Source organism: Sinocyclocheilus rhinocerous, unplaced genomic scaffold (genome assembly GCF_001515625.1).
Source record: "Sinocyclocheilus rhinocerous isolate Xijiao unplaced genomic scaffold, SAMN03320098_v1.1 scaffold1180, whole genome shotgun sequence".
Classification (NCBI taxonomy): Eukaryota; Metazoa; Chordata; class Actinopteri; order Cypriniformes; family Cyprinidae; genus Sinocyclocheilus; species Sinocyclocheilus rhinocerous.
The window spans coordinates 381,905-396,727 of record NW_015665886.1 but is presented as its reverse complement, the minus strand read 5'-3'; the positions used below and the strand labels follow the sequence as shown (position 1 = coordinate 396,727).

The 14,823-nt window shown below is 37.5% G+C and overlaps 2 protein-coding genes across 2 annotated transcripts in view; one reads left to right on the top strand and one right to left on the bottom strand.

Annotated features, from left to right (window-relative positions):
- The window catches only part of LOC107731635 (dedicator of cytokinesis protein 7-like), a 49,584-nt gene that overhangs the window by 24,325 nt on the left and 10,436 nt on the right, over nucleotides 1-14,823 (bottom strand). The window contains 12 exon segments of the mRNA XM_016542775.1: nucleotides 286-426; nucleotides 531-626; nucleotides 1,091-1,180; nucleotides 1,951-2,043; nucleotides 3,348-3,517; nucleotides 3,645-3,679; nucleotides 3,682-3,791; nucleotides 3,872-3,958; nucleotides 4,340-4,441; nucleotides 5,644-5,782; nucleotides 5,981-6,051; nucleotides 6,179-6,296. Coding sequence (XP_016398261.1) covers nucleotides 286-426; nucleotides 531-626; nucleotides 1,091-1,180; nucleotides 1,951-2,043; nucleotides 3,348-3,517; nucleotides 3,645-3,679; nucleotides 3,682-3,791; nucleotides 3,872-3,958; nucleotides 4,340-4,441; nucleotides 5,644-5,782; nucleotides 5,981-6,051; nucleotides 6,179-6,296 — 1,252 coding nt within the window.
- On the top strand, nucleotides 9,383-12,348 carry LOC107731634 (angiopoietin-related protein 3-like). Its single transcript, XM_016542774.1, has 7 exons — nucleotides 9,383-10,033; nucleotides 10,264-10,374; nucleotides 10,799-10,916; nucleotides 11,000-11,113; nucleotides 11,306-11,401; nucleotides 11,588-11,860; nucleotides 11,945-12,348. Exons 1-7 carry the CDS (start codon nucleotides 9,521-9,523, stop codon nucleotides 12,118-12,120), a joined length of 1,401 nt encoding a protein of 466 aa, XP_016398260.1. The 5' UTR covers nucleotides 9,383-9,520; the 3' UTR covers nucleotides 12,121-12,348.

The window sequence follows — 14,823 nt, the reverse complement described above, 5'->3', positions numbered from 1 at the left end:
TGATGAATTACACTTTTCTGAGAATAGAATATTAAAGTGGAGATCGCTAAACTGCAAACTAACCGGTGTTATCAGAAAGCAAGCGCGTTTATCCACAGTGCAGAGTGAGCGCCAACACATGGTTGCCAGGTTGACAAAGGTAAGTAACACACTTAGCAGATATTTCAGTATTGCGCAAGTGGGAAGCTCTGTTTCGGGGATTACGTCTCTTTAAGAGTAAAATAATAATGATATTATTATTTAAAACAAAATAAAAGTTATTTCATGTAGTTGCAGTTTTCTCACCTTCTGGAAACGTGAGACGATGTCACCTGCAATGGTGCTAACCAGAGCGGTGATGTCATCCATGAAGCGCTCAGGGAAGCGGTTCTTCCTGGGAGACTGCAGGCGGTCAGTAAAGTATAAGTGGTGAATGATGCTCTTAACCTGAAAAGAGAAAGAACATCCTTTTTTTCCCTCACAATAACAGATGCTACACTTTTGATCATGAAGGAGGAAGCATGGGGATTTATGATTGTGGCAGTTCTTACCATAAGCTCAAAGAAGAACCAGGCCTGTTGCAGGGCTCCCTCCCTCACGCTGCCACTGCTGACCACCCACTGCAGGGCAAGCTCCTCATGAAAGAGCTGAGAACAGGAAGGAACCATCAAAGAACCATTCACCATCAAATACACTGCATATAGGTCAGTATATCTTAGTTCTACTATGAGACATGATACGGTCCATTGACATAAGGTCCACTGTGTTGCTGCAAGAGTGGGGAGAATTCATTATTCTACAGATCCAACATTAAACAGATAAACTTCCCATTCGAACACAGTACCCGTTACCGGGGCAAAACCAACAGGGTGCTCCATACCACAAGTGACACATCATTCCCTCTTCAAACAGTCTTTAGGTGCATTCATAGTAAAGAGGTGCCAGTCATTCATAGTAAAGAGAAGAACGTGTACCCAGCATCCACAAGAACATGACAACCACAGCAACAAAACAACATCAACAACAACAACATCCAGTCATTCCAAGACAGACAGGCGCAGGTGAGGCGAGGAGGGGGTCGGCTCCTGCCCTCCGGGAATTGGGTCTCTACCTTTTTGGTCGGCAAGCGTCCTGTTAATGTTTGCAAGAAACTGGCGCTCTCAGTGTGCGATGACATGCGATTGCCACTGCGCTCCATGGCCTACGGTTGGGGATGAATGGAAGGGTGACAATAGATTAGTGTGGAGGACAGGAGTATGTGGTGCCATTCACTACCAATACCTACACACAGACACACACACACACACCCTCAGCCCACACGCACAAAACACAATACAGAACGAGACTGCACAAACTGTAATATTGTAATAGATAAGTAATTAAAAAATTCAATTACTTTTACATTAAACAATTAGTTTCCATCAGACAAATAGCTATTCTGAGGGACATAGTCTACACAGCAAGGAGACTGAAGAGATTTTAAAAAGTGTTTTGGTGTGCGGCTGAATAAATAAAATAAAATAAATAAAAAGTCTGCATGTAATGCTTTAATGAATCAGACTATTACAGGCACTGAGTAATGAGAAAAGAAAATTATTAGTCTTAACCAGGTGCCGGTTATTTAAAAAAAAACACAAACAAACAGACAAACAAAACATTCACACACACGCATACATGTACATGCAGCATATAATAACATGCCAAGTAGAGAGAAAATGGAAATTGGTTAGTTATGCCCATGCAATGCTTTTTAGAGTGAAATGGTGAATAAGAAAAAATGAGGTGGCTTTGGAAATGACTGTTTAAGAAGAGTGAATGGGGTTGAGGAAGTAAAAAAAAAAAAAGGAAAATGGAAGCAGAAGAGGAGTGTGCCATGGAGTTATCAGATATTGCTGTTTTAGTGCTACTGGGAACGACTGTGTGAAATGGGGATTCTGCTTTGTATTTGGGGGTTGGGATAGTCAGAATGACCTGCTTAGCATCGGATGATGAGCCAGGGCTGGTCCCCCAGGGGGAGCTTTTGCACCCCATGGTATGCACCCAGGAGTTGGAGCGATCTAAGCCCTGCAAGCCAAGGATGGCATCAAAAGGATCACGGGCAGACGCAAGCAAGCCAGGGAACAGTGAAAGGTCAAAAGTTACAGGTCAATGAGATCAAGTGAGCAAGGGAGCAAGTTAGTTTATATTCATTTCTTATCTTTGAACAGCAACAGGTTAGAGTATCAAGCATCTTTAAGTGGTAACAAAAGGCTTAGTTTGGCACAGTTAGCACACAGAATGCACGATGTGAAATCAGGCTGATTCATTCATTGTAATAGGGGAAAAGGGATCACTGGTTAGCACCAATAATTCATAAGTGTACCTCAAATAAAACATCTTAAACATCTTCAGACCATTTGGTACATTATAAAAGTCATGACCGTTACATCATGTACACTACCTTTCAAAAGTTTGGAGTAAATTAATACTTTTATTCAGCAGAGATGCAATAAATTGGTCAAAAGTGTCAGTAAGGAAGGATTTTTACATTGTCAAACAAAATCAGCATATTAGAATGATTTCTGAAGGATCATGTGACATTGATGAATGGAGAAATTAATACTGAAAATTCAGCTTTGCCATCACATGAATAAATAATTTTTAAAAAAAAATATTTAACTAGAAAACAGTTATACTGTTTTTTATGTATTTCTGGTCAAATAAATGCAGACTTGGAAAAGCAGAAGATACTTTTTTCAAAAGCATAAATCTTACTAACCCCAAACATTTGTAGTAGTGTATGTAGTGAATTTTTGAAATCATCATGAGAACATTCAACAGATTTGCAATGTAATTTGGAGCAGTTTGAATAAAACTGCAATCATTTAACTTATTAAATGTAGATTTGCTAAACATATGATTTGCATAATTCCTTGTATGAACTGGGCGCAACAATTCAACAAATAACTGAGCTATCAGCTATACATTCAAAGGCAAACTGTTGAATGGATTATACCCAATGATCTCTCAACCACACATTCATTGTGTTATAGTTCATTTTTGTTCTTCCTTTTGCAAGATTGCGTAACATGGGTTAAGTACATAAAATGTTCCAGCTAAAGTTCGTCTTGCTGGTGAGCTATAGATTGATCTGTAACATTGAGAGTTGCTGATGATCAGTGAAATCAGCAATCTAGTGTAGAAAGTCAATGACCTATAAATGCACTCATAATAATGAATACAATTAGTCACATCCAGCTGGAGCAATCAAAGCATGTCTTAACAGCACTAATAAAATACATTTCGATGTGTATATAAACGACGATGCATCTATAATATTATTAGAAATAAATTATAACCAACAGAGCTGCTGAAATGTGTCTACCTACCTTGCTGCCAATGATGGACCGTACTTCATCATCTGGGGAAGTTGGAGTGCCAGAGATGTCTGGGTTGCTGTTGCTAAGGCTACGAGAGCGGTTGAGGTTGAGGCTTGCAGGTCTAACAGAAGAACGGGCCATGGTGGCATAATGCACTGAACCGCCCAATCCTCCTGGGCCTATTACGCAGAGCAGAATAAATCAAAACTGAAACACATCAGATTGACAACTAATTTAACCAATCATCAACTCTCCAAAAGCCACAGATTGAGACACATAAATCAAAGGATCAAGCTGAAACCTGACCTGGAGAGGGGGAGTTGGGGTCCATGTTGGGCAGTTCAGCTCAGCCTCCAGATTATTCTCCATAATGCGCATGTCTCCTATCCTCACAGGGAACATATGCTCATCCAGCGCATGCACCAGTGCAAAGAACTTATCTAAAAACTGGTCCTGGGCAGAGGAAAGAAACACATCAGAGAATGGAGAAGTGGGCTATTAATCAGTACTTTGACAATTTAACTACTAATTACCTGTGTGTGGATGGTGGATGCAGCCACAACCTCTACATTAAACACCCCTCTGTGGTTATCCACCCATTTCATTCCAGGAAGGGGAACCTACACACAAATGCATGAATGAACTTGCAGTATAATTTCTTTGTATTATTACACACTGTACACTAAAATACTCTCAAACACACTTCCTTCAAATCGTAAGTCCCACTGTAGTGTTACAGCATTACTAACAATACAGGTATCATAAATCAAAAACATTTAAAAATGTTAGAACTTGGTCTGTAAAAAAAGGGGTAATGATAAGAAAAAAAAATTCAAGGTTCAAAAAGTTTTTTTTCTGACAACATCAATGACCAATGAGGAAAGTCTTTTAACAATAAATGTATATAAATGAGGGATACATGATACTAGATACTAAACAAGGCCATTCAAAGAAACTAATCATATTTAACTTAGTGCGTTGTGTGCCAGAAATTGACTTACATCAGGAGAGAGAACAGAGTAAGACTGAGGCGGTTTCTCCAGAGATACTGGAAGGCAGAAGTGACCTGTTCTCAAGCGTCCATTTTGCAGCATGGGAATCCACTGAGGAAAAATAAGAGACATAACATTTACTATAGGAGTGACCCTTCAGGCACATCATGATTAGATTAGATTTTTATTCAGAGAGCCATGATTCAGGGGCCAGTTGCATAAACACCACTCCACTATGCTAACGTTAAACGTCACTATGTTAAGACTCTTAAGAGTCTTAAGAACTAGCTTGACTAACAAGCAGTTAACAAAGTGGTAATAACTTACTTTTCAGATTCAAATTAGACCAATCTACATTTTTATGTAACTGATTTTAAAATTATGAATTAATCTAACAGTCTAAACAGTCTAAACAACCAGCCACAGTATCAAAACTATTCTCGATGTATCTTAATTTCCATCTTTGTTATTGAAAGGCGACTTGTTGCCAAAATATGTGTACAGATTTATAGAAGTGTTCTCTATTAGCATGGTGTGAGCGCCAAAAATGTCAAAAAAGAAAATAAAATCTTTGTGTTCATGTACACTATCATTCAAAAGTTTATGCACACTAAGGCTGCAAATATTTAATCAAAAAATACGGTAAAAACTGTAATATTGTGAAAATTAACCTTTTTATTTCTTAGTTCTATTTTAATACGTTTTAAAATGTAATTTATTCTTGTGATGGCAACGCTGAATTTTCAGCAACCATTACTGCTGAACACGTGATCTTTCAGAAATCAAGGAATATGCTGATTTAGTGCTAAAAAAAAAAACACTTGTGGTTGTGCTGGTTAATATTTTTGTGATTTTTTTAATGAATACAAAGTTCAAAATAAAAGCATTTATTTAAAATATAAATTAATGCTTCCTTGCTGAGTGAAAGTTTTTTTAATTGTGTGTGTATGTGTGTGTGTGTGTGTTTGTGACAAATGAGGACATAAATTTGTATAATGACAAGGGTATGACATAGGTATTACAAGGAGAAGGTGACTTTTCAGGACATTACCCCATGTCCCCACTTTTCAAAACACATATAAATCACACAGAATGGAGTGTATTGAAAATCTGAAATAGCACAAAGTTTCCTGTGAGGGATAGGTTTAGGGGTAGGGTTGGTGTAGAGCAATAGAATATATGGTCTGTACAGCAGAAAAACCATTACGCCTATGGGATGTCCCCACTTTTCACAAAAACAAACCTGTGTGTGTGTGTGTGTGTGTGTGTGTGCGTGTTTGTGTGTGTGTGTGTGTGTGTGGAAAACGATGTACCGTGTATCCAACAGGCGTCTCCAGTGGAGTGTTCTGTTTCTGTTGACAGCTGACATGATAGAAAGTAAAAAGGATGTGATGATGGTCGGTCAGCGAGGCTGGTAGCTTGATTTTAACTTCTTCATGGAAATCTGGCGATCTGAGGAAACAACATTTGATATACAGAAATTGTCTATAATCCATCTCTTATACAAAAGCAAACAAAAACTTGACCAACAGTTGTTTCAAATTCACATAGAACTGACCCTGCCGCTCCATCTACTGATTTTGATCTCATGTTAAAGACTTCTGGGTGAAGTCATATAACTGAGATTTTAAAAAATACAAACTAACTCACCGATTGTGATAGACTACAGCAGTGTACGCCTCCTTTGAATACTCTGCACAACTGGATTTCCCAAAGATTACCTAAGAGACCAAGGAGTGAAGAACTGTAAGCATATTATGCCATTTCCCAAAGTCAAGACGGTGCTTCTCTATGACATGTTTGGTCACGTGAAAACTGTAAATTGATATGCATTCTGTCAAAACTTACAGGCATAGCATTGCTAGGATCTTCCCCATTCATGAACTGTACTTTCACTGTAATGTTACGGGCTGAGCCTTGACGGTTAGCAAAGTTCAGGCTCTGTGGGTTCACATACAGCAGGTTCCTACATACACAGGTAGACAGAGAAAGAGAAATTATTTAAACATCAAAAGTTTGATGCTCTAATTCAATAAAACAACGTTGGAATCTAATTTAATTTTTTTAATATATTTAGAAGTTCCAGTAAGTTTTCTAAATCTTAAATTCAAAGATTTGATCATTTTATGTGTAATTAACTTTAGAAATGTTTTTCTGTTGTCACAGACAATTCCTTAAAGGGATAGTTCACCAAAAACTGATAATTCTGTCATTAATTACTCACCCTCATGTCATTCCAAACCTGTAACTTTCGATTCATCTTCAGAACACAAATTAAGACAGTTTTGATGCATTCCAAGCAAGGGTTTACACCTTACACGATCAAGGCTCAGAAACGTAGCAAGGAGATCGGTAAAATAATCCATGTGACTTCAGTGGTTCAACCGTAATTTTACGCAGCTACGAGAATACATTTTGTGCATAAAGAAAACAAAAATAACGACTTTATTCAACAATTCATCTCCTCCGCACCACCCTATAGTGCCATTTTGGAGAGTATCACATACGTAATCAACGTATGTATGCGGATACGCTGCTTATGTTCAGATCAAACCGTAAACAACGTAAACAGCGTATCCGCGTACGCTGCTGCTGACACAGAACAGCATACGTTGTTTACGTATGTGATACTCTCCAAAATGGAGCCAGGGTGACGCGGAGGAGACAAATTGATGAATAAGTCGCTATTTTTGTTTTCTTCGTGCACAAAAAGTATTCTTGTAGCTGCGTAAAGTTACGATTGAACCACTGATGTCACATGGATTATTTTAACGATCCCCTTGCTATGTTTCTGAGCCTTGATCTTGTAAGGATCCTTGCTGTCTATGATGAAGATGAACGAAGGTCTTACAGGTTTGGAACGACATGAGGGTGAGTAATTAATGACAGAATTTTCATTTTTGGTGAACTATCCCTTCAACTGAAATTAAAATATTTAAAAATGAAATAGAAATGTGTCCATGAAATAAAAACTAAAATGAAATCAACAGTCCCTTCTTAAAATTTACATAAAACAACTAATCAATTTAAGAATAGCATAAATTAAAAAAAAAAAAAAACTTGTAATTTACACCAAATTTTACGCTTCAAAAACAATTTCTGGTCACATGTGAAAATGTATTTTTTTTAACATGAATCCCCATTGATCTTTTCATTGCATAGATTTTTGTTGCACAGCTGTTTCCGTTACAGTAGCTGCAGGAACGGACAGAAATACTGCAGTGAGGTGGAACACACTCTCCTGGGAGACCACACAGACTGCAAAGGTCACAGACTTTCCAAGGAGCACAGATCTCTCACGCACTCTCAATATTACCTCCTCTCTAATGTGGTGCAAAAGTTACTTTTATTTCATACTATGATCTTTTGTTCGAGTTGAAAAGGGAAAAAATGAGTAAGGGAGACTTTTACATTGTACACTCAATCATCAGCAGTTTGTTATTCTATGAAAATATTTAAAATGTTTCAATATTAGTTGCATTTGAACACACACACAAAAGAGATGCAATAAATTAAAAATGTGGAGCGATTCCAGTTCAGTTCTATTAAGTTCCCATTAAATAATAACGGGTTAATCATTTTCTATTTGGTGCAGGGTGTAAGAAGGGACATTGCAGACCTCCCATACCACTGACACACAAGCTTCTCTACACCCTGAATGGTCCCTGGGTACACAATGAGAGTCTGGTTGGGTTTGCTGTGTCCACAAATATGGATTGAGGCCAAACTGTCCGCACCTGTCTGAACAGGAGCAGTTAATCTGAGTGTGCAGCAGGGCAATGATAATACATCACTGCAGCAGCACAGCAGACATAAAACAAGTTAGCTAGCAGGCAAAAAAAAAAAAAAACTTAAACTTTTACTGACCAGCTGAACAGCTCCAAGATAGTTTCAAACAGACACACATTATATTGTACGTATTTAACCACAGTATGGACTTTAATCAGATAATGAGCATGTAAATATGGTCAACTTTTCAAAATGCATTATGTATTCAGAAATGTACTAACAGAAAACAATGTGCTAAATACTTCATATTAGCTGAATGTTAAATGTATTTTTATCTCAGGTTCAATAGTTTATGACTCATCCCCATTACAAGCTGCTAAGTTTAAACATTTAAATCGCAGCACATGTGAACAAAGAAAACTAAGGCTAGCACATTTACTGAACATTGTTGTTGCAAATTCTTACAATTAAAACTCTTCACCAATGTAACATTACCTAAATGGCTGACATAGATGAGATTTTGATGAAATATATATGTGTCTATGAATACAGCGGTCATGAAGTAGCATTATACCTGTATCGTTTATTGAAAACTGAAAGCCTAGTAATTTTTTGTAAAAATTAGAATTTAATTTGAAAAAAAATCTAGTATGTAAGAAAGCATAAATACTTGGCAAGTTAAATTCTTCCTAAACTACTGGCCCGACCAGGCCAACAGAAAGGGAAAATATTTAATAAAAAATGTAATAAATAAATAAATACAAATCTTCTGCTGAAGCCTGAAGGGAGATTAATATGAAGCAGCAGTAAATAAAAAGCCTGTACATATCAGTGCAAATGGCACAAACTCCCCCAACTTCAGTCATCACTCATTTCTATTACCGCCTAAGCCGAACCGTCCTGAGATTCAGTGACGATTCTGCTTGTACATGCAGACCCTCTCAGTGGCACTTGAGAGTGATGCTTCGCTGATTCAGGAGACCATTAAATCAAAGCCAGAACCATAAATTGCATACTTTTATTATTAATTCCCATCCAAGTGGTACATGCACAGTGCACCAAGTGGCCGTGGTGATGATTTGATCGATCGGCAGGATGATTCATCAGCATTGTTCATCTTTGCTTATCAGAGGCAACCAGGGGCCAGGTTATGGATGTGTGTGTGAGTGTGTGTGTGTGTGTGTGTGTGTGTGTAACTGTAAATTGTCTGCACCAAGAAAACATTCCAGATTGGAAGGAGGACGCTCAAGCTCAGCCTGCTTAATAATTACCAAATGGTCCCTCCCCCTCTCAGTCTAGCTGTATATAATTTGAGGAATCTCTTCTGTTTTTGGTCTTGTTCTCAGAGTAGGAGATGAGAGAAGTAGCGAGAAACGGAGGCTAAAAGAGACGAGTACAAAGACTTTGGGACATTGGGAACAGACTGACGCCGTGAACAAATCTGCCTTCAAACCACCTGACATGATGTTGATTTTACTGCTTTTTTGGCTAAGCTTGTCAACAACAAGTGCAGCTCCCAATCTAAAGAAAGCACCCACAGAGACACCTCTTCTTGTCACCGCACCGCCAACTGAGGCTAGATCCCGCTTTGCCATGTTAGATGACGTACGACTCCTTGCTAACGGTCTTCTCCAGCTCGGCCAGAGCCTCAGAGAGTTTGTGCACAAGACCAAGTCTCAGATCAACGACATCTTCCAGAAGCTCAACATCTTTGATCGCTCCTTCTACCAGCTCTCGGTGGTCACCAGTGAAATCAAAGAGGAAGAGGAGAAGTTGAAAGAGACGACCATATTTTTGAAGGCCAATAATGAGGAGATCAGAAACTTGTCACTGGAGATCAACTCCAAAATCAACAACATCCTCCAAGAGCGAAGCCAGTTGCACAGCAAGGTTGGTGGGCTGGAGGAGAAGCTGAAGGGCTTGTCTCAGAGCATGATGCCTCTGGAGCAACTTCAAGAGATCGCTGCTTTGAAGGTGAGTCCAGTAAGGTCAATTCTGAACTTTTATTGTAAATGGAAACCATTCAATCTCGCATTATAACTACAGGGCTTCACAATACCGATTTTAAAATGAATGTCTAAAACGGCATGTAAATCACATTTGATGGCAAGAGCAAAAACTAAATCAATGCTTATCAATAAAACTGATTATATATCTGTACAGGCATCTGTTCATTTGTTGCATTAACAACTTGTCTATTGCAGGATGTGATTGAAACACAAGAAAGGACCATTACAGATCTGCTTAAATCTGTTAAAGAGCAACACGAACAGCTCAATTACCAGAAGACCAAAATTAAGAGTCTTGAGGATAAGGTATCCATTCTTGTTTCTGTAATATTAGTGTTATTTTCATTATAAATTAAGGATTATGTATTTTGAATTTATCATTCAAAGCATTTTTATTTAAAAGGTTCCCCACATCTTTGACAAATGAATTTACATTTACAGTACGCATTTAATAGAGATTGCAATAAGAAAATGTTCTAGCTAACAAAATATTTTGTATATTTAATACATTATAAAATGTATTTTACTTTTTAAGAATTTGATTTGATTATACTGTAAAATAAAGAGATTTAAATGGTCTTTTTAATAAATTAGATTTTAATAATGTCAATGTCAAGTAATAAGAAATTCTACTGAATAACTGAAAACTGAACTGAATTTAAACTAATTCTCAGTGTAACTCTAATGGCTTTATTTGCATTTACTGAGAATAAATATTCTCTTATTTCAGATGAACTATGACTCTTTTCAAGACACAGTTGAAAAACCTTTGGATTTAAATCCAGAAACACTTGACCCTTTTCGTTACTTAACAATGAACTCCACCAATGGAACTGCAGAAATAAATGGTAAGAACAGCACAAATCAATAAGCAATTTAAACTGCTGCTTTAATAAATCCAAAATCATCAACTGTGTGTTCTGCTGCATAGACTTTCCAATGGACTGCAGTGATGTGTTCAAAAGAGGCCAAAGGACCAGTGGAACTTACCCAATCAAACCCAATCAATCTGAGCCATTCTATGTTTACTGTGAGATAAGGGCTGGTAAGAGACCGATAATGTACATCTAATTATCAGACTTCCTACTGATATCAGTTACAAAAACTGCAACAAGTACACACAAAGGGCACAAGAAAATTACTTTCTTAACTAAGATGGATGTGCTGTTATCACTATTCTTATCAAACTCAATACAAGATTCTCTTTTTACAGTTTACATTTACTCTTTATTTTTAGATGGTGCAGCCACAGTCATTCAGAGGAGGAAGGATGGTTCTGTTGATTTTGACCAGTCATGGGAAAAATACGAGTATGGATTTGGCAAACTGGAAAGTAAGTATGCGCTTTTGTGTCATGTCAGATGTTTCCTTCTCTATCAAAGCAACTGTGCTTTTCTCAGTTCACACAGACTTTAAAAAAAGAAACCGCTTTGATTATCAATGAACAGCTTATGCTTTTGTATTACAATGCATCTTCAGCTGTTGACAAGAGCCAAGCGGAAATATCTTTGTGTTACAGAAGAGTTCTGGCTTGGCTTGGCAAAGATTTATTCCATTGCTCAACAAGGACAATACATTTTACACATTGAACTGGAAGACTGGAAGGAGGAAAAGAGATTCATCGAGTACACATTCACCCTGGAAGGTCCTGCATCTGATTACGCTCTTCACGTGGCACCTCTGTCTGGAGATCTGCCTGATGCCATGAGCAACCACATGGGCATGAAGTTCTCAACCAAGGACAGAGACAACGATAATCATGACGAGTCAAACTGCGCCCGCAACTACACAGGTATCACATGGTCAAAATGAATATTTAATATCCCTCAATATACAACTGAACATCCCTTGAATATTAACTGTTTGCTGGTTTCAGGAGGTTGGTGGTTTGACGCATGTGGGGACACCAACTTAAACGGGAGATACGCCTGGATGAGGTCGAGGACTCGGCACCAGCGCAGGAAAGGAATCTACTGGAAGCCAGCCAAAGGAAGCTCCTATACCCTCAAATCCACAAAGATCACCATCAGACCATCAACCCAGTTTCAATAATCCCTGACCCTATACTCTCCATTGGGTAATGCAGAATCAATCAGAGGGGTCACACTGGCAGCAGACACTGGCCAACAAAGCGTTTCCCTTTCTCTACAGACAGCAGACACTGAATGATGCAACTGCAACAGGTCATTGACTCTGGTAGAGGGTAAAAACCAAGTCAAAGGGGTATTGCAACATGCATGTGTTAGTTCAAAATCTTCATAGGTCATCAACTTGCAGCTTGCTGATCAAGAAAAGTTGTTAAAAAAAAACTAATATTGAACAGGTTAAAATGGCATAATCACACCTCTGGAACAGGATTTGATGCATGTTATTATCAAGAGTTTACAAGAATCAACAATAAGTTTGTAGACAATATGGATAATATTATAGAACTACATTGCTCTCAACTATAGAGCTTCTCAATGTCATTTCACATACAGTATGTTAACTTGAAGTTTTTAAGTATTTAAGCAATTTACACAAATGTGCACCAGTAAAAAAGCAACGGGTAACACTTTGTAATAACATTCATTAAATCATGACTACAATGCTTATGAACACACAACTATAATATATTAAATTATATATTATATTATATATTCATATTTGTAATTTTGATATTGAAAATTATTACAAAGTGTTACCAAGAAATGTGTTGTTATGGTTGAAGTTGGATCTTTTGCTTGTCTCTTTCTGTTACTGAGTCATATTGACTCCTGGTTATGCTTTGTACATACTCAGCTGTACTGTATATATTTCGTTTACACAATGTTTCTCATTGGTAGTCAGGTGCATCATATTTATAGCAACACATTTAGACAATAAGGCAACTTAAACTATACTTGGACTAACATGGCAAACCTTTTTCTTTTCTTTTTTTTTTTTTTAAGTGGCAATATTGTAAATTTCACTACGTAATAATTAACAAATTTGAGCAATATCTTCTCAAGAAAACAGTATGTGACCAACTTCACTGCAGGTTCATATAACTGAAATAAACCAGTTTCCAGAAAGTTTAGACTACTGTTAGTTCATGGGGGAGGAAAAAACTAATTTAACCGATAATAAATAAATAATCCAGCAGGAGGGTCGAGCTTAACCTGTGTGGGAAATCAACCCTTCATAATTAACATTAATATGACCTGCATATACAACAGACATGACAAGTGTGATAAATCTAGAACATGCATGTTGTCTGCAGTAAATCATGTCCCAATCTGCCCAGTCAGCACAATCTAAATCAAGGCTGACTATGCAGCATGTGCGGAGGAAGATAACAAAGTTGGCACAGGCTGAGAGCGGACAAACATGCCCTCTGAATGACAGGTTATGTCAGCTTGCAGAGGATAGGCATCTTTGTCTGGTCAACCTTGACTAAATTAGTAAGCTTAAATAGCGGTGAGGCCGTCCGTCACACAGAGAGTGCTCTGGTTACTTAGCAATAAGAAAAAGTGAGACAAGGCATTTCTTAAAAAAAATATATACTTGTTTGTGTTGGCGTGTGAGGCCAATTTATATGATCTAGACCAGGGGTTCTGAGAAAACACTTGCCTGAAACACCTCGTTTGTAGTCCTGCCATTATTTCAGTGACTTAGCAATGTCACCATGATACACATTTTCATAATGCCTGGCTAGTGGCTGCTTTGGTCTGCCCTCAAACGCTATGACGCTTCGCTATGTCAAGGAGATGCTATTTTTTCACTTCAAGGGCAAAAAACATTATATGGACTTCCAATAATTACGCCATAGTTACATAGATATATAATACTGTTTACAGTTGCTCACAAAGCTTTGGGAGTTGAAACCCAATTATGGTAAGGGGAGTAATATTTGAGACACACGCTGCAAACGGTTTAACAACCACAACAGATTGTACCAGATGACCAATTAGGGCTGACTGGACTCTTCAGAAAGGCAAGCTTTACTAAAACAGAGCGTTTCAGGCAGAGAGTGAAAAGACGTGCTGCAGCAATATATAGTCTGTGAAAAAGAATGTGCTTTTTGAACTTTAAATCATGTGAAAGCATTCTAGTAGACCCCTAAAAATAAAATTATGAACTTGTAAATAAGCATACAATTCACATTAAAAAAAGTAATTGGTTAAAAAGTGTAGAAACACTGAAGAACATTCAGCTCCTAAAATTTCTGAAATCCTGAAATGTAATTATTTCAGATTGAAATATTTTAGTTACTTGAAGTTACAAAACTAGGAGTGTACATAGATTAAGCTTTGAAAAGAAAACTAGGGCTATCTGCTTGTAAGGTCTGACGTCACACATCACAGTTACCAGGTCCCAGCTGTTTATCAAATCCAAAAAGCAACAACATATGGTGCTAATATACATTAGAGATGTGCTGCACCTGAATCAATAATAATAATTAATTCCCTTACAACTGAGTTAAAATTCCTTACATGTACTACTACTGAAATACCATGATCTTTACCTTTATTCTCCTTATCAAAATTTTCTTCTTTTCTGAATCTTTAAAACATTGGTTTCTAGGACACTGTGAGTCCAGGAACTGTAGTGTACATCATGAGTCTTTAAACGTTTAGCTTAAAGGGGTCATATGATGTTGCTAAAAAGAACATTATTTTGTGTATTTGGTGTAATGAAATGTGTTTATGCGGTTTAAGGTTCAAAAAACACATTATTTTCCACATACTGTACATTATAGTTTCTCCTCTATGCCCCGCCTTTCTGAAACGCGTC

Excerpts from the sequence above, each read along its gene's own strand:
- LOC107731634 (XM_016542774.1), top strand. The coding sequence starts at position 9,521 with ATGATGTTGATTTTACTGCTTTTTTGGCTAAGCTTGTCAACAACAAGT. Across the intron at positions 10,917-10,999 it reads TGGAACTGCAGAAATAAATG|ACTTTCCAATGGACTGCAGT; the intron begins GTAAGAACAGCA and ends TCTGCTGCATAG. Across the intron at positions 11,114-11,305 it reads TTACTGTGAGATAAGGGCTG|ATGGTGCAGCCACAGTCATT; the intron begins GTAAGAGACCGA and ends CTTTATTTTTAG.